Source organism: Pan paniscus, chromosome 4, assembly GCF_029289425.2.
Source record: "Pan paniscus chromosome 4, NHGRI_mPanPan1-v2.0_pri, whole genome shotgun sequence".
Taxonomy (NCBI): domain Eukaryota; kingdom Metazoa; phylum Chordata; class Mammalia; order Primates; family Hominidae; genus Pan; species Pan paniscus.
In genome coordinates this window covers 73,028,641-73,051,300 of record NC_073253.2, presented here as the reverse complement: position 1 = coordinate 73,051,300, position 22,660 = coordinate 73,028,641, and the positions used below count along the sequence as shown (strand labels likewise).

General features: G+C 40.6%; 1 protein-coding gene across 2 annotated transcripts in view; it reads right to left on the bottom strand.

Moving 5' to 3' along the window:
- Window positions 1-2,127: 2,127 nt before the first annotated feature.
- Window positions 2,128-22,660, bottom strand: part of NUP155 (nucleoporin 155) — an 87,588-nt gene continuing 67,055 nt past the window's right edge. For both annotated transcript variants that reach the window (XM_034960156.3, XM_034960158.2), the window contains exons 25-35: window positions 20,953-21,088; window positions 18,706-18,859; window positions 18,388-18,492; window positions 16,872-17,026; window positions 16,392-16,521; window positions 15,050-15,163; window positions 13,060-13,180; window positions 12,480-12,590; window positions 9,625-9,761; window positions 8,506-8,612; window positions 2,128-7,670 (exon numbers count right to left, since the gene is read on the bottom strand). In XM_034960156.3, the coding sequence (XP_034816047.1) occupies window positions 7,532-7,670; window positions 8,506-8,612; window positions 9,625-9,761; window positions 12,480-12,590; window positions 13,060-13,180; window positions 15,050-15,163; window positions 16,392-16,521; window positions 16,872-17,026; window positions 18,388-18,492; window positions 18,706-18,859; window positions 20,953-21,088 (1,409 nt within the window). In that variant the 3' untranslated portion in view covers window positions 2,128-7,531. The remainder of the gene's footprint in view (window positions 7,671-8,505; window positions 8,613-9,624; window positions 9,762-12,479; window positions 12,591-13,059; window positions 13,181-15,049; window positions 15,164-16,391; window positions 16,522-16,871; window positions 17,027-18,387; window positions 18,493-18,705; window positions 18,860-20,952; window positions 21,089-22,660) is intronic.

The following is a 22,660-nucleotide window of genomic DNA, read 5'->3' as shown; positions in this document are numbered from 1 at the left end:
AATCATGGTGGAAGGCAAGGAAGAACAAGTCATGCCTTACCTGAATGGCAGCAGGCATAGAAAGAGTTTGTGCAGGGGAACTCCTCTTTATAAAACCATCAGATCTCAGGAGATTAATTTACTATCTTAACAGCACAGGAAAGACTTGCCCCCATGATTCAATTACCTCCCACTGGGTCCCTCCCACAACACATGAGAATTCAAGATGAGATTTGGGTAGGGACATAGCCAAACCATATCAGGTGCTTTTAAAATATCCAATTTGGCTGGGCATGCTGGCTCATGCCTGTAATCCCAGCACTTTGGGAGGCCAAGGCGGGAGGATCACTTGAGGTCAACAGTTCAACACCAGCCTGGCCAACATGGTGAAACCCCGTCTCTACTAAAAATACAAAAATTGGCCAGGTGTGGTGGTGCATGCCTGTAGTCCCCGCTACTCAGGAGGCTGAGGCAGGAGAATCGCTTGAACCTAGGAGGTGGAGATTACAGTGCGCCAGGATCATGCCACTGCACTCCAGCCTGGGTGAGAGTGAGATTCCATCTCAAAATAAATACATAAATAAATTAAAATATCCAATTTAAATTATGCAATTAATTAAAGAATCATCTATTTAATGTCATGACTTCAGGAAAATTTTCAATTTAACATGAAGTGATTTATTTCGTAGGATCCTCTGAATGATGGCATCTCAGAAATATGGGCTTACTCATAATTTTTTGTTTTGGTGAATGGTTAAAAACAACAAAAGACGGCCAGGCACGGTGGCTCAAGCCTGTAATCCCAGCACTTTGGGATGCCAAGGTCAGGAGTTCAAGACCAGCCTGGCCAACAAGGTGAAACCCCATCTCTACTAAAAATACAAAAATTAGCCAGGTGTGGTGGTGGGCGCCTGTAATCCCAGCTACAGGGAGCTGAGGCGGAGGTTGCAGTGAGCCGAGATCGCACCATTCCACCCCAGCCTGGGGGACAAGAGCAAGACTTCGTCTCAAAAACAACAACAAAAGAAAAATGTTTATATATCCATATTATGTATACACACACACACAAACCACAATGGTCCCTAAGTATATGATAACAAATTCTAATTGAGTAATGACTACGGAAATTTCCCTCGACATCTAGAAAAGCTGTTCTCTAATGCCAAGGAAATAATATGCCATCGTATCAAACATTCTTTTCCGATAAGGGAAGCAACCACAGAAAGCTTTCATTTGTTGAAAGGAACCAGTGCTATTGATGCAAACAAAACAAAATCCCAATGACTCTCCCCAAACTACTTTTATTTATTTTTGTTTGAGTCAGGGTCTCAATCTGTCACCTGGACTGGAGTGCAGTGGCATGATCTCGGCTCACGGCAACCACTGCCTCTCGGTTTCAAGCTATCCTCTTGCCCCAGCCTCCCAAGTGACTGGATTACAGGCATGTACTACCACGCCTGGCTAATTTTTTTTTTTCTTCCCGAGATGGAGTCTCGCTGTGTCACCTGGGCTGGAGTGCAGTGGCATGATCTCGGCTCACTGCAAATTCCACTTTCTGGGTTCAAGCTATTCTCCTGCCTCAGCCTCCTGAGTAGCTGGGATTACAGGTGCCCGCCACCACACCTGGCTAATTTTCATATTTGTCAGTAGAGACGGGGTTTCACTATGTTGGCCAGGCTAGTCTTGAACTCCTGACCTCAGGTGATCTGCCTGCCTCGGTCTCCTAAAGTGCTGGGATTACAGGCGTGAGCCGTTGTGCCTGGCCTAATTTTTGTACTTTTAGTAGAGACAGAGTTTCACCATGTTGATGAGGCAGGTCATGAACCCAAATTACTTTTTTTTTTTTTTGAGATGGACTTTCACTCTTGTTGCCCAGGCTGGAGTGCAATGGCACGATCTCGGCTCACTGCAACTTCTGCCTCCTGGGTTCAAGTGATTCTCCTGCCTCAGCCTCCCAAGTAGCTGGGATTACAGGCATGCACCACCACACCTGGCTAATTTTGTATTTTTAGTAGAGATGGGGTTTCTCCATATTGGTCAGACTGGTCTCGAACTCCCGACCTCAGGTGATCCACCTTGGCCTCTCAAAGTGCTGGGATTACAGATGTGAGCCACCGTGCCCAGCCATAACCCGAACTACTTTCAAAATGAACATATCAAACTTGATTTTTATTAGAATGCAGTTATTTCTTCACATTAGTAAAGCAAAAAGCAAGAGCCCGGTTTTAAATACACTTCATATTTTGTTCTTTTGCTAACACCAAGTCTGCTTTATCTGAATTTTCCATTTCATGAGTATCATCAATTCTCCACTGCTGTCTGCATAGCCAATTATTTTTTTCAGGATCAAGGTCTCTTGGTTTGTCTGCAGTATCTCTTTCCTTGATTTTATGTTATCCAACTGTCAGGTAAATATTTTCTTCTTGTATCATCTTTTTCTTTAACAGCTTTTTTGAGAATTAAATGTTCCAAGTAACTCTTGACAAGCTTAAGTTTCTTCAGGTTCCCAAGTACTTTCAGCATCTATAAATCCCTTCCACATCAGGAAATGCTCTACCTTACCATACATCACACATTGATCCAGTACTTTTTCCACTACAAATTCTTCAGGCTCTGCATCAATTTTTTTTTTGGAGATGGAGTTTCGCTCTTGTTGCCCAGGTTGGAATGTAGTGGCGCGATCTTGGCTAACCACAACCTCTGTCTCCCAGGTTCAAGCAATTCTCCTGCCTCAGCCTCCTGAGTAGCTGGGATTATAGGCATGCACCACCACACTCAGCTCATTTTCGTATTTTTAGTAGAAACAGGGTTTCTCCATGTTGATCAGACTGGTCTCGATCTCCCAACCTCAGGTGATCTGCCTGCCTCGGCCTCCCAAAGTGCTAGGATTACAGGCGTAAGCCACTGTGCCCGGCCCCAACTTTTTTATTCTATTGTTTCCTTTCCATTTTTTTGCTCACCACCTCACATTGCTCTGGGTTGAAGGTCTGCTGTGTCTCCAGCCCTGCATGCCTCAAGCTCAAGCTGCGTCTCAAGGGCTAAATTTAGATTTTAAAAAGACCACTCTGACACTGTTTTAAGCATCCAAGTGAAACAGAGTAACTTTAATCCACCCTGAAAGCCTAAAGTAATGAGACAATTGGGCAGATATGGGGGATATCAAGTAGACTTGCTTAAAAACTGGTTTTGAAGGGAGGACAATGTAATGATTTTCATATTTTCTATTTGAGACAATAAAGAGGTAGAAAACAAGGAAGAACAAGAGTGGGCAGAGGGCAGAGAGGGATGAGTTCAGGGTTGGTTGTTTTGACAGAGGTGCTTTAGGGGGTCATTTCTAATGTGGGTTGAAAACATACATGGGGATCCCGGATCCCACAAGGTAAATTGATTTTGTTTTGTTTTTGAGACCAAGTCTTCCTCTGTCGCCCAGGCTGGAGTGCAGTGGTGTGAGATTTCAGCTCACTGCACCCCCGTCTCCAAGGTTCAAGTGATTCTCATGCCTCTCAGCCTCCCAAGTAGCTGGGACTACAGGCACCCACCACCACACCTGGCTAACTTTTTTGTATTTTTGGTAGAGACGGGGTTTCACCATGTTGGTCAGGCTGGTCTCAAACTCCTGACCTCAGGTGATCTACCTGCCTTGGCCTCCCAAAGTTCTGGGATTACAGGTGTAAGACACTGCCCCTGGCCCTTGATTGATTTTTAAAGTTTTATTATTTGGCTTCAATCTCATTTATATATGAGGAAAATGAAGCTCAGAAGAGTTTCTATGATTTAATGGAGGACTTAAAATATTAGAAAAAAGTTTTATTCTTAATTTAAAAGAAGACATTAATAGAAAGTGAAAAGAAATTGTGAACCCTTTCAAAACCTTTCAATTCAATGTTCTAGTTCTTCATTTCCTTGATACAACTCTGTACCATGGTAATAATTTTTCCGTCTCATGAATAGGAGGAAAAATGACAGGAATGGAGACTACCCTGAGGAATACTTTTGAGATCAGTGGATAGGTGTTCAATGAATAAGTCAGGTATACCTAAAGAAACACTAAATGTACATGTACATCAGTCAGTATCTCATAGCGTAAACAGTCAGATAGCTTTCTCTTTCCTAACCGTTTTGCCATACTACAATGATCTAGTTAAAATACAAATTTCACAACTTCAATGATTCTTCACTGCCCGCAATTAACGCACTGTTTCATAGACTATGTTCTACCAATTATACATTGCCTACATATAATAGTCACTATAAAGAAATAATGGACAGGCATGGTGGCTCATGCCTATAATCCCAGCACTTTGGGAGACTGAGGCAGGGGAATCACTTAAGGCCAGGAGTTTTGAGAGCAGTCTGGGCAACAGAGTGAGATCTTTTGGCTACAAAAAAAATTAAAAAAAAAAAAAAAGTGGGGGGGGGGGCGGGGTGGGGGGGGGCTAGGCGCAGTGGCTCATGCCTGTAATCCCAGCTCTTTGGGAGGCCAAGGGGGGTGGATCACCTGAGGTCAGGAGTTCAAGACCAGCCTGACCAACATGGTGAAACCCCATCTCTACTAAAAATACAAAAAAAAATTAGCCAGGCATGGTGGCGCATGCCTGTAATCTCAGCTACTCGGGAGGCTGAGGCAGAAGAATTGCTTGAACCCAGGAAGCGGAGGTTGTGGTGAGCCAAGATCGTGCCATTGCACTCCAGCCTGGGCAACAAGAGCAAAACTCAGTCTCATAAAAAAGGCTGTGGTGAGCCAAGATTGTGCCATTGCACTCCAGCCTGGGCAACAAGAGCAAAACTCAGTCTCAAACAAACAAACAAACAAACAATAGCAGGGTGTAGCAGCACGTGCCTGTAGTCCCAGCTATTTAAGAGGATGAGGTGGGAAGACTGAGTTAAGCCCAGGAGCTCGAGGCTGCAGTGAGCCAAGATCATGCCACTGCACTCCAGGGCAAGCCCTTGTCTTGAAAAAACAAAAAAATTCAAAAAAGTAATGTGTTGAACAAACACCAAGTACAAAGTATACTAACACAGTGGATAAATGCTACTCCAACTCTGATCCACTGACTGCCAGGATCAGCATGACACTACAGATGGAACTCAAGAATCTGTCATAACAGGCTATCCGGCTGATTGTTCTGAATGTGAAAGTTTTAGAAACACTGTTCCAAGGGTAAAAATGAGGGGACCTAATTTCTTCTCTGTTAGGAATCTTACCCCCCAAAAGGTATTGCAAGCATCTGTTGTGGGGCTGGAATTCCTAAAACCTCTCAAAGCATGCTGTGTGAATAAAAGGACAGTGTTCAGATTTCTGACTCTAACAGACCATCTAACCATGGAAGCCTACAGCCCTTTTAAAACATGTACTTTCAATGTTGTGAGCTGAGTATATATAACAACATATTGCTAGTATGTAGATGTGCTTAAAACAAAAATGAAGTTCTTATCTCTAGCAGAACTGGAGTCAGACCTAAATTACAACATTCAGACAAGGCCTTCCTTTTAAGTAGACATGACAGAATTTTAAATTTATAAAACAAATTAATGTATCGCATACATTCACTTTACATATTCAAAAAACGCTAAACTTAAGAAACTGAAAAGTTGGAAAATAAGAGGTAGTAGTACCCACTGAGTGACGTTCTGGCATTCTATTAAATATTCTACATTAGAAGATTATAGGGAAAAGGGAGCTGAATTCTAAGAGAACAAATGTAGAGAAGGCAACCCTATGGTCTTGGGAAAAGACAATAATGGAAGGAAAAATATATTCAAAATGTATTGTACAAATTGTTAGACATGCATCACTTACAATAAACAGAAGGTAATTATTTGTGGTAGCATAAAGAGAGAAGGGAATAGGCCAGGCACGTTGGCTCACGTCTGTAATCTCAACACTTTGGGAGGTGGAGGCGGGCAGATCACTTGAGGTCAGGAGTTCAAGACCAGCCTGGCCAACATGGTGAAACTCATCTCTACTAAAAATACAAAAATTAGCTGGGTATGGTGGCGCACACCTGCAATCCCAGCTACTCGAGAGGGTGAGGCAGGCAAATTGCTTCAAACCTGTGAGGCAGAGGTTGCAGTGAGCCGGGATCGCACCACTGCACTCCAGGCTGGGCTACAGGGTGAGATTCTGTCTCCAAAAAAAAAAAAGAGAGAGAAAGGAATAGAGTGTTTTGTTAGCTCTGGTCATTCCCACTCTTCTTCTCTCTTGTTGCTATTACTTTGAAGCATTTGGTTTGGTTATTCTATTTTGTTAAGGAATAATTAAAAAGTACATTACTAACAGTTTTGCTTTATATATTGTGTGCCTTGGGCAAAATTCGTGTGTGTGGTTATTCACAGAGGAGGAGCCAGATAGGTAGCTCAGTCCATAAACTATGGAAGGTAGCAGTATCCTTTACTGCAGTGGCTTTCAAATTTGACATGCACGAAAATCTCCTGGAGAGCTTGTTAAAACATAGAAAGCAGGGCCTCATCCCCCACGTTTTTGATTCAGTAGGTCTGGGTTGGGGCTCGAGAATTTGCATTTCTAACAAATTCCTAGGTGATGCTGATGCTGATGCTGATGCTTCTGGTTTGGAGCACATACTTTGAGACCCACTGCTCTAATGGGATCAGTAGTCACAAGGCCAAGCAGCCAGGTAGACACTAAAGGAAAACAGTACCTCCCTGTGTAGGTTTTCAGGACACAACATTAGTTACAAGTTTTATCACCTGCTCAACCAGGTATATAGCTATGTCAATTCTCAAGGGCTTTAACTGACAAAACCAGTTGTTAGAGGACAGTTCTTTCAAGGGTGAACCCAACACCTAAAAAAAGTTTTGAAAAAGTCAGTTATTTGCCTATTTAAGGACGGTTTTAGAATCCACTATTATGGGAATGGATCTGCTTAGCCTATTTGAGGTTTTTTTGTTTTCTGAGACAGAGTCTTGCCCTGTTGCCTGGGCTGGAGTGCAATGGCGCGATTTTGGCTCACTGAAACCTCTGCCTCCCGGGTTCAAGTGATTCGCCTCCCTCAGCCTCCCGAGTAGCTGGGATTACAGGCGCCCGCCACCACACCTGGCTATTTTTTTTGTATTTTTAGTAGAGATGGGGTTTCACCATGTTGGCCAGGTTGGTCTCAAACTCTTGGCCTCGTGATTCGCCCACCTTGGCCTCCCAAAGTGCTGGGATTACAGGTGTAAGTCACTGTGCCTGGCCGCCTAGTGGAGTTTTAATGCCAATATCCTTGGACTAACTTGAAAATGAATAATATAAATTCGAAATTTCTGCCTGCAGTACAATTCAAAATAAGAGTTTCTAAATTTTTTTAATCCTTATGTTAAAATAATAAATAATCTCATTTCAGTTGTTTTTTCACCCAATTACTAAAAAACAAAATAGTCATAAAAAAGAATTCATTTAGCAAAGGTACTATTTGTAGATAGTAGCCACTTATTAAAAACATATTTCTATTAAGATTGTTCTTACATTCTTAGATTTAGAACACCTGATATCTGGACCCAGCTGAGTTTTTATTTTACAGATCATAAAATGGATGAAAGTATATCACAGTAATTAATGAAGCCGTTCTAATTTAGCTTGAAGAGATTTAAAATTCCCAGTGATGGCTTGTACTGCTACTGACGAGCTCATAGACTGGAGCTCAACAAGGTAACCACAAACAGCATCCAGGCAGAGATTTGTAAATCTTCTCCTACAACGAAAAAGACACATGATTAATTACACATTTACAAACATTTCCTCCTGCAGGACTTCTTCCCCACCAACTTCTGGCAACTTTAATTCTCACAGAAGAGGAAAGACCATGTGATTAAGTAAATAAGAAATAAAGTAAAAAAGAAAACTTGGGGGTAGGTGGGTTCCATTTGAAGATTTTTTTTTTTTTTTTGAGACAGAGTCTCGCTCTGTCACTCAGGCTGGAGTGCAGTGGCGCGATCTCGGCTCACTGCAACCTCTGCCTCCTGGGTTCACGCCATTCTCCCGCCTCAGCCTCCCGTGTAGCTGGGACTACAGGTGCCCGCCACCACGCCCAGCTAATTTTTTTGTATTTTTAGTAGAGACGGGGTTTCACGTGTTAGCCAGGATGGTCTCGATCTCTTGACCTCGTGATCCGCCCATCTCAGCCTCCCAAAGTGCTGGGATTACAGGTGTGAGCCACCACGCCCGGCCTGAAGATTTTTACAATGAGAAGAAAGCAGTAAGAGATGATTCCTGCTAATATTCTTTTTCAAAAGAATATCCCTTAAATGGCCAATAATATCACAAAGACATAATTGAAATGTTTTGGTCCTAGGTCACTAATCTAAAGTAGAAGAATACATTATGTATGTTCAGCTGTAGAAAGGATTTAGGACAAGGGTTGAAAATGGAAAAAACTCCTATTTTTCATACATGGTGATCAATATCATTCAAATAGTTATTGCTAATATACACAAGAATCTTCCCATCTTCTCTTCAAATTTTTTACCCAGGTATTTATTAGAAGCATTTAAAAGCTTTTGCTGATCCAATATTTAATTCATAAGTACCTTTCACAATTTAAAACTTGGCTGGGATTCTCAACATATCTTGTCAATAATACATGTATACAATCCAAAAGGTGCAGTGGCTTCTTCATTCTGTTCCAGAATGGATCCTATGAAGAAATATACATAATGAAATGTGAGGCAAATTGTGTCAATTGATTATTTAAATCATTTATACTAAAGTAGACATCAGGATCCATGCAAAACTTATTGCTATTAAAAAGCATTTAATATTACATGGCTACTAAATTATATATCTGATTATAGTTAATATTTCAAACAACATTAAAAACTTATTAATTAACAACACTATGATATTACTTAGGAGGCATATTTGATATACCAATCTACTTTGCAGGGCATGTAAATGTCCTGCTTAGGAATCTGAGATAAGAGAAAAATCTTTCTTTCTATGGGTTGTGACACCACTTTTACTTTGAACCTATGCAGATTTAGTCTGACATCATAAAGAGACTAAACTAGCAGTAACAGAAACTTAATTCTAGGTCTGGCTTCACCAGTTACTAGCCATGTGACTTAAGCAGGTTATTTAACATCTCTGCTCTTGTTTTTTGCAATATAAGATGGAGATACTACAGTTACCTGCTCATTTCCATCACAGGCTAATGTTGTAAAGCCCTGTGTGATGCTGCTATAAAAGACACAATCTACTTTGACAAGTTTTTATTTGGATCTTTTATCCTTAGCATAAAAATTACAAAACATATAGTCTGATAAGGTTCAGCAGGGTGAGAAGGATCTTTAAGCACTGATATTTTAGATGAGGTTATAGTAAATAAATACAATGTAATCTTGTTCTTTTAAAGCAAATGATGATTCTTAATGTAATGAGTTTAGCCCACACCTTGGTTTAGCCTCTTCCACCAAGAGTAAAGCATATTTATTAATATTCAAAAATAATATTTCATTTTAATCATGATATACAGGAAAGCAAGTCTCATTATCAGTTTAAAAAGTCAAAAGCATAATTTCCAAGACTCAACCAAGTGTAATTAGACTAAGTGATAAGATACAAAAATGCAATCAAAATACCCCACTCTATATCTACAAAGTTACTTTAATTAAAGAAAATAATTTTATGTTATTTAATATTTTCCTTACCCGTGATTTGAACAACTGATCATAAACTTCTAGTAGTCTAGGTAATGGTACTCCAATTTCATTCATTGTCTGTATTACGAAGCCCACATCCCAGTTCAAAGTACAAACCTGCTGTTCTAAAAACTGTACGATAAAATCTGGGAAGAAAAAAAAAGATCGGAAATTTGGATTTTTAGCTCTTGATACTAAAAGGTAGGTCTTATTCATAACTGAATAGTTTCTAGGGGGATATCTTCTGAAATCCAATTGCAATTTTTTGGGGCGGGGTTTTTTTTTGCTATGTTGCCCAGACTAGAAATAGTGGCTATTCATAGGAGCAACTACAGTGCACGACAGCCTTGAAATCCTGAGCTCAATCCTCCCACCTCAACCTCCCAAGTAAGCTGGGGCTACAAGTGTGCACCATCACTCTCAGCTTAAAATAAAAAAAAGTTTTTTTTAAATAAAAGTAAGATATATACCAGAACAGGCAAATCTAAAGTAGATTAGTGGCTGCCTAGGGCTGGAGGGTGTGAAGGAATGGGAAGTGACAACTAATGAGCACAGAGTTTCTTTTTGGGATGATGAAAATGTCCTAAAATTAAAATTACAGAACCTAGAAAACTCAGAAAGATATAAGAAGAAAACAGAGACGATTCACGATCCCAATATTGAAGAGGACTTCACTGATAATTTTTTTTAGTAACAGTATTAAAAAAAAAATAGGTTTCCTCACTTTAACAGCTTTTCAGAAAAGGGCAACTGCATCCTGATTTCAGAAATATTAAATGTGTTTTTTAATGCCCCACCCCTAGATTTATTTGACAGTTCTAACTGTGGCCTCATTCTTACTTTTAACTGCCTATCTTATCATAAACAGTAACAGCCAAATTTATAGTTATGGCCAGGCGTGGTGGTTCGCACCTATAATCCCACTATGGGAGGCCAAGGTGAGCAGATCACCTGAGGTCAGGAGTTCGAGACCAGCCTGGCCAACATGGTGAAACTCTGCCTCTATTAAAAATACAAAAAAATTAGCTAGGCGTGGCTAATTCAAGACTAGCTTGGGCAACATCATGAGATCCCTTCTCTATCAAAAGAAAAATATATATATATATAAATAAAACATAGAAATCCTCCTGACTCAGCCTGATTAGCTAGGACTATAGGCACGTGCTACCATGCCTAGCTAATCTTAATTTTTTTTGTAGAGACGGGGCTTGCTATGCCCAGGCTGGTCTCAAACTCCTGGCTTCAAGCAATCTTCCTGCCTTTGCCTCTCCAAAGTGTTGAGATTACAGGTGTGAGCCACCACACAAAGCCCACATGATTATTTCTAAATTAAAATGAAAATTCCTTAAAAAGAACTATGTACAATACAGTGTTATTTATTTATTTATTGAAATGGGGTCTCACTGTGTCACTGAGGTTGGAGTGCAGTGGTTCGATCTCAGCTCACTGCAGTTTTCACCTCCCAGGCTCAAGTGATCCTCCCACCATAGCCTCCCGAGTAGCTGGAACCACAGGCGCATGCCACCATGCCTGGATAATTTTCCTATTTTTTTGTAGAGACAGGGTTTTGCCATGTTGCCCAGGCTGGTCTCGAACTCCTGGGCTCAAGCGATCCATCCGCCTCGGCCTCCCAAAGTGCTGGGATTACACCTGTGAGCCACCATGCCCAGCCACGGTGCAGTGTTTTTTAAAACAACTATCAAAAGTACCAGTTTCACACACTTATAAACATTTATATAAAGTATGTATTTGCTCTTTTATTTCTCTTTATTTTTAGGATCAATAAAATGGTATGGAAAGGGAACCGTTTCCATATTATACCTACAAGAAGTAAGGGTATGAATAAAATGGTTTTATTTCTGACTATGTCCAGAGGGAATAGACCCTAAGTCAGAGATGGTCTGTAAACAAGTTTGAATGCTCATTTGAAAAAAAAAAAAAAAAAAAAAAAATTAGGCTGGGCACAGTGGCGAACACCTTTAATCCCAGCACCTTGGGAGGCCAAGGCAAGCGGATCACCTGAGGCCAGGAGTTTGAGACCAGCCTAGACAACATGGGGAAACCTCATTTCTAATAAAAATACAAAAAATTAGCCAGGCGTGGTTGCAGGCACCTGTAATCCCACCTACTTGGGAGGCTAGGCAGGAGAACTGCTTGAACCTGGAAGGCAGAAGTTGCAGTGAGCCGAGATGGCATCATTCCACTCCAGCCTGGGCGACAGAGAAAGCCTCTGTCTCAAAAAAAAAAAAAAGTTATATTGTGAGGATTTTCATGTCTCTCAATATTTTTAAATAACACAAAAGTAGTTAATATTCTAATTTATGGATGTATTTATGTTGCTTCTATTGTTTTACCACTGAGGAAAACACTTGTAGGTTGGCAAATAGCTCATAATTAGCTACCTTATTTAAAAATTATAGCCACCATATCTCATTAAGAAAGGGATTCAAACACTAAGTTTTAACATAATTATTTGCTATTTTAAAGAAAAACATGCCCTCAACATAAAAAAAGAACAGTTGAATCAATCACAGATTACCTATGCACAAAAACATCAAACGTTTTTCTTTTCTCTTCAGAAACTTGTAAGGGTTACCAACAATATAATCATAGTTTGTCAGTCAGCACAATCCTAAGATAGATAATATAAACTTGGAAAGTTAGTCACAGAAAGTTTCATACTCAACTCTTCATTAACAAATTCTGCCATTCTTTGGAAGTCTTTCCGGAGAGGCAGAATTAAAGTGCTGAACTAAATAGCAAAGAAACTCTTTATTTTACTCGAAAGATCGTTATTTGTCCATATCAACGGAGAAAACCATCAGAACAGAAAATACGTGACTGCACCTAAGATCACAGCTTACCTAAAGGAAAGAAGCGTGGTGTGCCAGCATAAATTTTGCCAAGGAGAACAATCTTGAGACTAAGAGCATGCATTCTATCCGAGGAGCTCAATGTCACACTGTCACTCAATTCTGTAACAAAAAGACATGTCATTTGAAACCCAAATTACTTTTAATGTGAAATGTTTACATTGGTTATTTAATTCTGTTTCAAGGTTCAAAATACTTTAGAACAGATAGTCACATTAATATGATTAACAGATTTGGTGTTTCTGTTATTGTCTGAGATACTCTCATGTCTTACCAGGTTATACTGGTTATTAGATTCTGAGGTGAGTGTCTCAGTATCTTTTATAAGGCAGCACAAATAATATAAATTAAATAACCTTTTCACTGAGTATTCTCCCGAATATTCACTTGGGTCATTCTGTGTATGATCATCCTCCACCATACCCAGGTGACTTCCACTTACTCTCTTCTTAGGTATACACAATTTTCATGAGCCACTAGCAGCTTGCATTATATTAGTTACTAGCAGCTTGCATTCCTCCACCAAGTCACTACATAACGTATGCTAACATACCTATAACTGAACACTTACCTTTCTCTATGATATCTTGCCAAAGTGTCTGCACCAATATAGGGTCTGAATAACCGGCACAATGAATTATTGCAAGTTTGCACTCTGCAAGTTTAAATGGGTCAGCAAATTCCCCATAAAGCTGTGAGAGAAAATCCCAAAATTAACATCCAACTAGAGATCAACATTCAGAGATTAATAGTGAAGCACTCCTTGAAAATTAAAAAATAACCAAAGATTTTACATAAAGTTTCTGAAATATGATATAAAGATGTGATGATGTATGTAGCTGGTTATAACTCCATATTTAAAAAGTTAAGGGTATGGGCCGGGTACGGTGACTCACGCCTGTAATCCCAGCACTTTAAGAGGCCAAGGTGGGCAGATCACGAGATGGGGAGATGGAGACCATCCTGGCTAATATGGTGAAACCCCGTCTCTACTAAAATTTAAAAAAAAAAAAAATTAGCTGGGCATGGTGGTGCGTGGCTGTAGTCCCAGCTACTCAGGAGGCTGAGGAAGGTGGAGGTTGCAGTCAGCTGAGATCACGCCATTGCACTCTAGCCTGGTGACAGAGCAAGACTCTGTCTCCCCCCACAAAAAAAAAAAAAAAAAAAAGGGTAAGGGTATGGTAAATACATTCAAACACATTTTAGCATGTAGAGCTTTTTTCTTGGCTGGGAAGAAGATGTTGCAACGACATTCTATTTATTAATTTTAAAATCCATTTTTTCAAATTTCTGTGGGTACACAGTAGGTGTATGTATTTATGGGGTACATGAGATGTTCTGATACAGTCATGCAATGAGAAATAAGCATGTCATGGAGAATGTCTATTCCTCAAGCAGTTATCCTTTTGAGTTACAAATAATCCAATTACATTCTCTATTTTAAAATATACAGTTATTATTGACTATAGTCACCCTATTGTGCTATCAAATAGGTCTTATTCATTTTGTTTTTGTACCCATTAACCATCCCCACCTTCCCTACAAACCTCCTGCAATGGTATTTTAGAACTAGTGTTGTATAAACAATGGGTTGAAGAATCACAGGAATACTGACAAATCTCAAGGTGTTTCAGGGTACCTGGAACTATGTCTAAGAATAAATGAAGAGGAAGGAACTGCTCAGAAAATTACAGAGAGAGAAAGAGGTTTAGAGAGTTAAGCAAAGATAAGTTAGTTTTTCCAAGGCAAGAAGCGAGGCCATAAATAAGATGGTTTTGGTTTTTTAGTTTTTTTTTCTTTTTGAGACAGGGTCTCACTCTGTCACTCAGGCTGGAATGCAGTAGCACCATCGAGGCTCACCATAACCTGGGCCTCCTGGGCTAAATCAATCCTCCCACCTCAGTCTCCTGAGTAGATGAACTACAACCACACACCACCACACCTGGCTAATTTTTTTTTTTTTTTTGATGGAGTCTTGCTCTGTCGCCCAGGCCCCTAGACTGCAGTGCCATGATCTCGGCTCACTGAAACCCCCACCTCCTGGGTTCAAGCAATTCTCCTGCCTCAGCCTCCCAAGTAGCTGGGATTACAGGCGCATGCCACCACGCCTGGCTAATTTTTGTATTTTTAGTAGAGACAGAGTTTCCCCATGTTGACCAGGCTGGTCTCAAACTCCTGACCTCAGGTGATCTGCCCGCCTCAGCCTCCCAAAGTGTTGGATTACAGGTGTGAGCCACAGTGCCTGGCCTTTTTTGCTACTTTTTTGTAAAGATGAGGTTTCGCCATGTTGCCCAGGCTGGAAATAAGCTGGTTTTAACACAGCTCTCATGCGAGGCTGATAGGTTCTTCATAGCTACTGGCCTGGAAAGAGTAGCTTAGCCTTTTCTAGGAGTCAGATGAAGCAGTGGTGATCTGTCAGCCCAGTGACAAGCTGCCAAAGATGCCTTATCTTATTTGTGGAGATAAGGTAATTTTCCCAATGAAACAAAAAGCAAAATAAAAAACAAAAATTTCTCATTATTAGGTAACCACTATAAAAATTTCACTTGCTTTTTTATTACCTTAGTTATGTCCATCAGCTCAGAATCCAGCTGAGAAACTGCATCCTGTACAGAAGAATGATGGGAATACTGCCTTTGTAGTGTCTCCTGTATCTGAAGTTGGATCCTAGCAACCTAGTTTGGGCAGAAAACAGGATGTCTTAATTTATTTATGATAAATCAACATACGTTTGAAAGAACGGATCCTACTATCTGACTTTAAGTTTGCTAAAATAATGTATAAATGAAGATTTCTATCATAATAGGCTAACATTATCATAACAGACATCAACTAAACATAATAGATTTCACAGGAAGTATACTGTGGCAGACTCCTTGCTGCCCAATATTTATACCTTCCAAGACTGTAGCCAAATGGTTAGACTATACAGCTCAGCCTCCTCTGTAGGGGAGGTATGGCCATACAACCAAGTTCTCTTCAAAGGAATGTGAGTAGAAGTAGTGTGTCATGTCAGGGCTGTAGTTTTTAAGACAGTGAATGTGTTCTTTCTTTTCCTTCCTCCCTCTGCTGAAGATAAAGCAGAGGCCCTAGGGAATGGTAGTGCCAGAAAATAGAACTTGGGTTCCTAAATCAACCACACGGAGGAAAGCCAGCTGCCAATCAGGAAGACTCACCTTGGATTTTTGTGAATAAGAAACAAACTTTTGTATTTGGACGATGGTATGTTTTTGATTCTCTTAGTTAGGGAATTTTAGCCTACTCTACTTCATACATCTACTTATTTGCTTCCAAAATAAATGGTGAATGTGATGTAATCCACTTGCTGTTGAAACAGTTGGGAAAAACATTTATTTTTTATTATTATTATTTTTTGAGACAGAGTCTCACTCTGTCTCCCAGGCTGGAATGCAGTGGTGCAATCTCAGCTCACTGCAACCTCCGCTTCCTGGGTTCAAGCAATTCTCCTGCCTCAGTCTCCCGAGTAGCTGGGACTACAGGTGTGTGCCACCACCCCCGGCTAATTTTTGTATTTTTTTAAGTAGAGACAAGGTTTCGCCATGTTGGCCAGGCTGGTCTCGAACTTCTGACCTCATGATCTGGCTGCCTCGGCCTCCCAAAGTGCTGGGATTACAGGTGTGAGCCACTGCACCCAGCTGGGAAAAACCTTTCGAAATGCCAAAGAGAAAACTTCTAAATTATAGCAATGTTTTTATGACCCAAGTGCATCCTTAAAAATCTTTAAGATTTATATCTAAACATAAAAATAAATACAAACAGACAAAAGCAACTAGAATAATAATGACTTCTCAGACCTATTACTTACCAAGGGAAGAATGGAATGTGGAATAACTATGTGGCTAGTACTCAATGTGGACACAGCTTAAGATCTTTAGCGCTTACCTCCATTTTTTCTTCTAATTCATGAAGAAATTCACCATCGGCAGCTATTGATGAAATGGCAGTGGAACTTTTGGCACTAAGAATGGCTCGAGCAATGTACTCTAGTCGCTGCTGAAGTGAAATTTCTGTGCTAGAAGGGAAAACGCTTATTTTTAGTTAAACAATTTCTTAAGGATTGATGATACAAATACGTCAATTAGTATGTACTGTTTCATACCAAACACACATAAAAAGCCATCTGAAACTTGAAAAAAAATCATTAGATTTTAAAAAAATCTATTTTAGATTTCTAATAAGAGAGATCCACAATTTTAGACAACACATAAAGAAATACATTTATGACTAAAAAGTAACATCCTATTTAAAAAATTTAGGTCAGTATATTAAAACTTAGATTCTTCTAAAATTAAAGAAAACTGAATGTAAGTACATATAGCTCAGTTTTGAATCATTCTTCACAATAAGAATATTATGCCATACCTATGCATGTCAGCCAGTCTGGACAGTACACGAGCAGCATTACTGAAACTTCTGTTCTTCTCGTAATACCGCCAGAGTAAATCCATATAACGAACTCTGTTTTGATCAACTTTGGCCATTCGGACTAGATGTGGCTCCAGAAATGGAGAAGCAACCTAGAAATTATATAGTTATTCAGAAAAATTTTCTAACCACCTACAGATAATGTTCCTGATAAGGAAAATATAGTATTTTTAAGTCAACTACAACTTTGCCTTGTTTTATGAAAACAAGCAAAATTATAATCCAATACTAACAGATAAAAGAGAGGGCAAATTTTCTTATTATAAAAAATTTTTGTTTTACCACAGTTAGCATAAGAGTTTCCAAAACAATTCTATTAGGTTGATAACAATAATTTAGTAGGCTGGGCATGGCGACTCATGTCTGTAATCCTCGCACTTTGGGAGGCCGAGGTGGGCAGATCACGTGAGCTCAGGAGTTTGAGACCAGCCTGGGCGATATATGGCAAAACCTCGTCTCTACAAAAAAATTAGCTGGGTGTGGTGGCGCGGGCCTATAGTTCTAGTTACTCAGGAGGGTTAGGTGTGAGGATCACCTGAGCCTAGGGAGGTCAAGGCTACAGTGAGCCATTATCGTGCCATTGCACTGCACTTCAGCCTAAGCTACAGATTGAGACCCTGCCTCAAAAAAGAAAAGGAAATTTGGCCGGGCACAGTGGTTCATGCCTGTAATCCCAGCACTTCGGGAGGCTGAGGTGGGCAGATCACCTGAGCTCAGAAGATTGAGACCAGCCTGGCCAACATGGTAAAACCCCGTCTCTACTAAAAAGATATAAAAATTAGCTGTGCGTGGTGGCGGGTGCCTGTAATCCCAGCTACTTGGGAGGCTGAAGCAGGAGGATCGCTGGAACCCGGGAGGCGGAGGTTGCAGTGAGCTGAGATCATGCCACTGCACTCCAGTCTGGGCAACAGAGCCAGACTCCATCTCAAAAAAAAAAAAAAAAAAAAAAGGAAATTTACTATAAAATTACAAATTTTTAAATAAAAAAAGGAAATTTACTATAAAATTACAAATTTTTAAATAAACTTTGATAACACAGCTATTGATTCCTAGACATTGAGCTCAAAGGCATTATTGAAATTATCAAATGCTACGTATTCATTAAACAGATTGAGGAACACTGAAACTTAGGGTAGGTAAAAGGACATATCTGAAGTCACAGTGACTTAACAGCAGAGTTAAGATAAGATGACCTACAGGACTCATATTCATAATCCAGTGATTTCTACCCCGCAATACAAACTATCCCAATCAGCTTCGAAATAACAAGAAAATTGGAGCAGTAGCCTACTTTGCCCCTTAGGAAAAGATACTGCATTACTCAGCTTTATACTAACATCTAATAGCAGGCATGGGATGAGAAACTGAATTTTTTACATCTATATATGTGCTTAAATCATTGAGTTACGCTCCTTAAGAATAATTAACACAACTGCAATAAAAAAAGATTTACCTGTAGCAGCTTATCTGCAAGGTCGGCTTGTATTAGCCAATTATAAAGGGCAATACTAAAGAGCTCATCCTTGGATCGCTGTGACAATTTAAGCATTTGTTCAAACTAAAATAAAGAAAATAGTAAAAATTAGCAGTTAAAGGCTCTGTTTCTGGGCATCACAACACTTTAGCCCTATAAACTCCAGTAAGAAATCAAGAATCCTTACATGATAACTTCTAAGAACTACCACCTTTCCCCAAGATGACTGTGCTACCATTACCATGGAGAACTTCTAAACAGTGTATTCTCAGAATGAAAATATACTATGTCCCTTACATGATGTCCTGCTTCTTCATTACTCAGCATATTTGGATCAGATGACAACACTGGAGGACCAGGTTTTTTGGGTACACTGGGAGACTGAGGAGCGGCCTTACTTTGATTTACCAGTTCTTGAAGTGTGTCTGTAATGCATTTGTAACTGTTTAATCTGAAAGAAAATGGAAAAGGAACAATTACATTATTTAACTAGAAAGCAAATGATGGTAAGTGTGGTGACTCACGCCTGTAATGCCAGCCATAGGGAGGTCAAGGTAGGAGGACGGCTTGAGGCTGGGAGTGCAAGACTAGCCAGGGCAACAGAGCGGGACCACGTCTCTACAAAAAATACAAAAAATTGGCTGGGCACAGTGCCTCACACCTGTAATCCCAGCACTCTGGGAGACGAAGGCAGGGGGACTGCCAGAGGTCACGAATTTGAGACCAGCCTGGCCAACCTGGTGAAACCCCGTATCTGCTAAAAATACAAAAATTAGCCGGGCATGGTGGTGCATGCCTGTAGTGCCAGCTATTCAGGTGAGTGAGGCACAAGAATTGCTTGAACCTGGGAGGCAGAGGTTGAGGTGAGCTGAGATCATGCCACTGCACTCCATCCTGGGTGACAGCAAGACCCTGTCTCAAAAAACAAACGAACAAAAAACAAAACAAAACGAAACAAAAAATTAACCAGGCGTGGCGGTGTGCACCTGTAATCCCAGCTACTTGGGAGGCAGAGGCAGGAGGATCGCTTGAGCCCAGGAATTCAAGGCTGCAAGTGAGCTATTATCATGCCACTGCACTCCAGCTCAGGCAACAGAATGAGGCCCTGTCTCAAAAACAAAAAACAAAACCCCCCAAAAACAAAACAAAACAAGTAACAAAAAAGAAAGCCATTGATTTACCTTACCTAAGTATATACAAGGATTTCAAGACTATTTGGCAGAATAGATGTACATATTTGGCATTTAAAATAATACAAACCATATACTTTTTCAATAAGTTTGAGAAGTGTTTGGTTAAACATAAAAGGGTAAAGTCATTAAATATAGTAATAAAAAAATATGTTTTCGCCAGATGTGGTGGCTGACACCTCTAATCTCAGCACTTTGGGAGGCTGAGAAGAAAGGATTGCTTGAGCCCAGGAGTTAAAGACCAGCCTGGGCAATATAGTGAGGCCCTGTCTCTACAGAAATTAAAGAGAAAAAAAAAATTAGCCGAGGGTGGTGACATGTGCCTGTAGTCCCAGCTACTCAGGAGGCTGAGGTAGGAGGATCACTGGATCACTTGAGCCCAAAAGGTCAAGAGTACAGTGAGCTATGATGGTGCCACTGACTCCAGCCCAGGAGACAGAGTGAAGCTTTGTCTCAAAAACAAAAACGAAAACAAAACAAAACAAAACAAAACACCCTCCATATATACATGTTATAGAAAGGTTATATATTTCTTCTTTGTTCCGAGACGGAGCCCTGCTGTGACGCCCAGGCTGGAGTTCTGTGGTGCAATCTCAGCTCACTGCAACCTCTGCCTCCCGGGTTAAAGCAATTCTCCTGCCTCAGCCTCCCAAGTTGCTGGGATTACGGGTGTGCACCACCACGCCTGGCTAATTTTTGTATTTTAGTAGAGACAGGGTTTCACTATGATGGCCAGGCTGGTCTCGAACTCCTGACCTCATGATCTGCCCACCTCAGCCTCCCAAAGTGCTGGGATTACAGGCGTGAGCCACTGTGCCTGGCCTATATTTCTTTTAAGGACACACATTTCCTTTTTAACAGTCTCAACAAATTTGGGAATACTTAAAAATTATCCTTTAAAATGAAATCCTACCGGACACGGTGGCTCATGCCTGTAATCCCAGCACTTTGGGCGGTCGACCTTTACACAAAGAGGCCAGACACGGTGGCTGATGGCTATAATCCTAGCACGTTGCAAGACTGAGGTGGGTGGATCACTTGAGGTTAGGAGTTCAAGACCAGCCTGGCCAAAATGGTGAAACCCTGTCTCTACTAAAAATACAAAAATTAGCCAGGCGTGGTGGTGTGCACCTGTAATCCCAGCTACATGGGAGGCTGAGGCATGAGAATAGCTTGAACCTGGGAGGCAGAGATTGCAGTGAGCCAAGATCACACGACTGCACTCCAGCCCGGGTGACAGAGCAAGACTCTGTCTCAAAAAAAAAAAAAAACATAAAACAAAAAACAAAAAACATTATGCAAAGAAAAGTCTGTATCCATAAAGATGACAATCTGCTAAGGTAATGGAATGCACCTTTCTTGGAAGGCCTGAAGTCCAACTATGTCTTCTTCTGGTTCTCCATGTTTATAGAAATGAAGCCCAAGACCTTGAGGATCTTTTTTCTCTGCAGCCGTAAGAGAAAGTTCCACCACACCCTCATAAAATCTCACTGATGGGAAAGAAAAGAATGAAGACCTATGACTTACTACTAAGTTGGATACATTTTTCCTTAGCTGGCACATGAAAATAATGATCAAGGTTATGTCTCTACTGTACAATAGTCACCCTACTAACATAAAATATTTCTGATAGGTCTTCAGAAGGAAAAGGTCTTAATATGCCTAAAATGCAACTGTTAAATATATTTCTTCATTGGGGGCCAGGTGTGGTGGCTCACGCCTGTAATCCCAGCACTTTGGGAGGCTGAGAGGGGGCAGATCACAAGGTCAGGGGTTCGAGACCAGCCTGACCAACATGGTGAAACCCCACCTCTACTAAAAATACAAAAATTAGCTGGGCCTGGTGGCACGCGCCTGTAATCCCAGCTACTCAAAAGGCTGAGGCAGGAGAATCACTTGAACTAGCGAGGCAGAGGTTGTAGTGAGCTGAGATTGCACCACTGCACTCCAGCCTGGGCGACAGAACAAGACTCTGTCTCAAAAAAAAAAAAAAAAAAAAAAAAGAAAAAGGAAAAAAAAAAAAAAAAATATATATATATATATATATATATATTTCTTCATTGGAAAAAAAAGATCCTATTTCCAATAACAAAAAGGAAAGTTTTAGTTCCCTACTGGGGGGAAAAAATACCTTGGGATTCAAAATAATACCTGTGCAAATAGTTATGGCCTTTACATTATGTTAGATTTGATTTAAAGTAATTTTTTAAAAAGTAAGCAGATTATACCTTAAAACTCAATAAAAAATTTTAAATATCTGAAAAATAAATGTAATCCAGAAAGCAATGTAAAACATACAGTAATTGAACTGGACAAGAACTGAAACTCTAATGCTAAAAAGTTATACATTTCGGCTGGGCGCAGCGGCTCATGTCTGTAATCCTAGCACTTTGAGAGGCTGAGATGGGTGGATCACCTGAGGTCAGGAGATCGAGACCACCCTGGCTAACATGGTAAAACCCCACCTCTACTAAAAATACAAAAATTAGCTGGGCAATGGCCGGGCGCGGTGGCTCACACCTGTAATCCCAGCGCTTTGGGAGGCTGAGGTGGGTGGATCATGAGGTCAGGAGATCGAGACCATCCTGGCTAACATGGTGAAACCCATCTCTACTAAAAATACAAAAAAATTAGCCGGGCATGGTGGCGGGCGCCTGTAGTCCCAGCTACTTGGGAGGCTGAGGCAGAATGGCGTGAACCTGGGAGGCAGAGCTTGCAGTGAGCTGAGATCGCGCCACTGCACTTCAGCCTGGGTGACAGAGCAAGACTCTGTCTCAAAATAAAAAAAATAAAAAAATAAAAAAATTAAAAATTAGCTGGGTGTGGTGTCGTGCGCCTGTAATACCAGCTACCCGGGAGGCTGAGGCAGGAGAATTGCTGGAACCTGGGAGGCAGAGGATGCAGTGAGCTGAGATCGTGCCACTGCACTCCAGCCTGGCTGACAGAGCGAGACTCCGTCTCAAAAAAAAAAAAAGTACATTTCAAAAAATAGAAAGAACATTACAGCTTCTGCAGGTCAGTGTAGTCATCAAATATTGCAACACAATGATACCACATTCCTA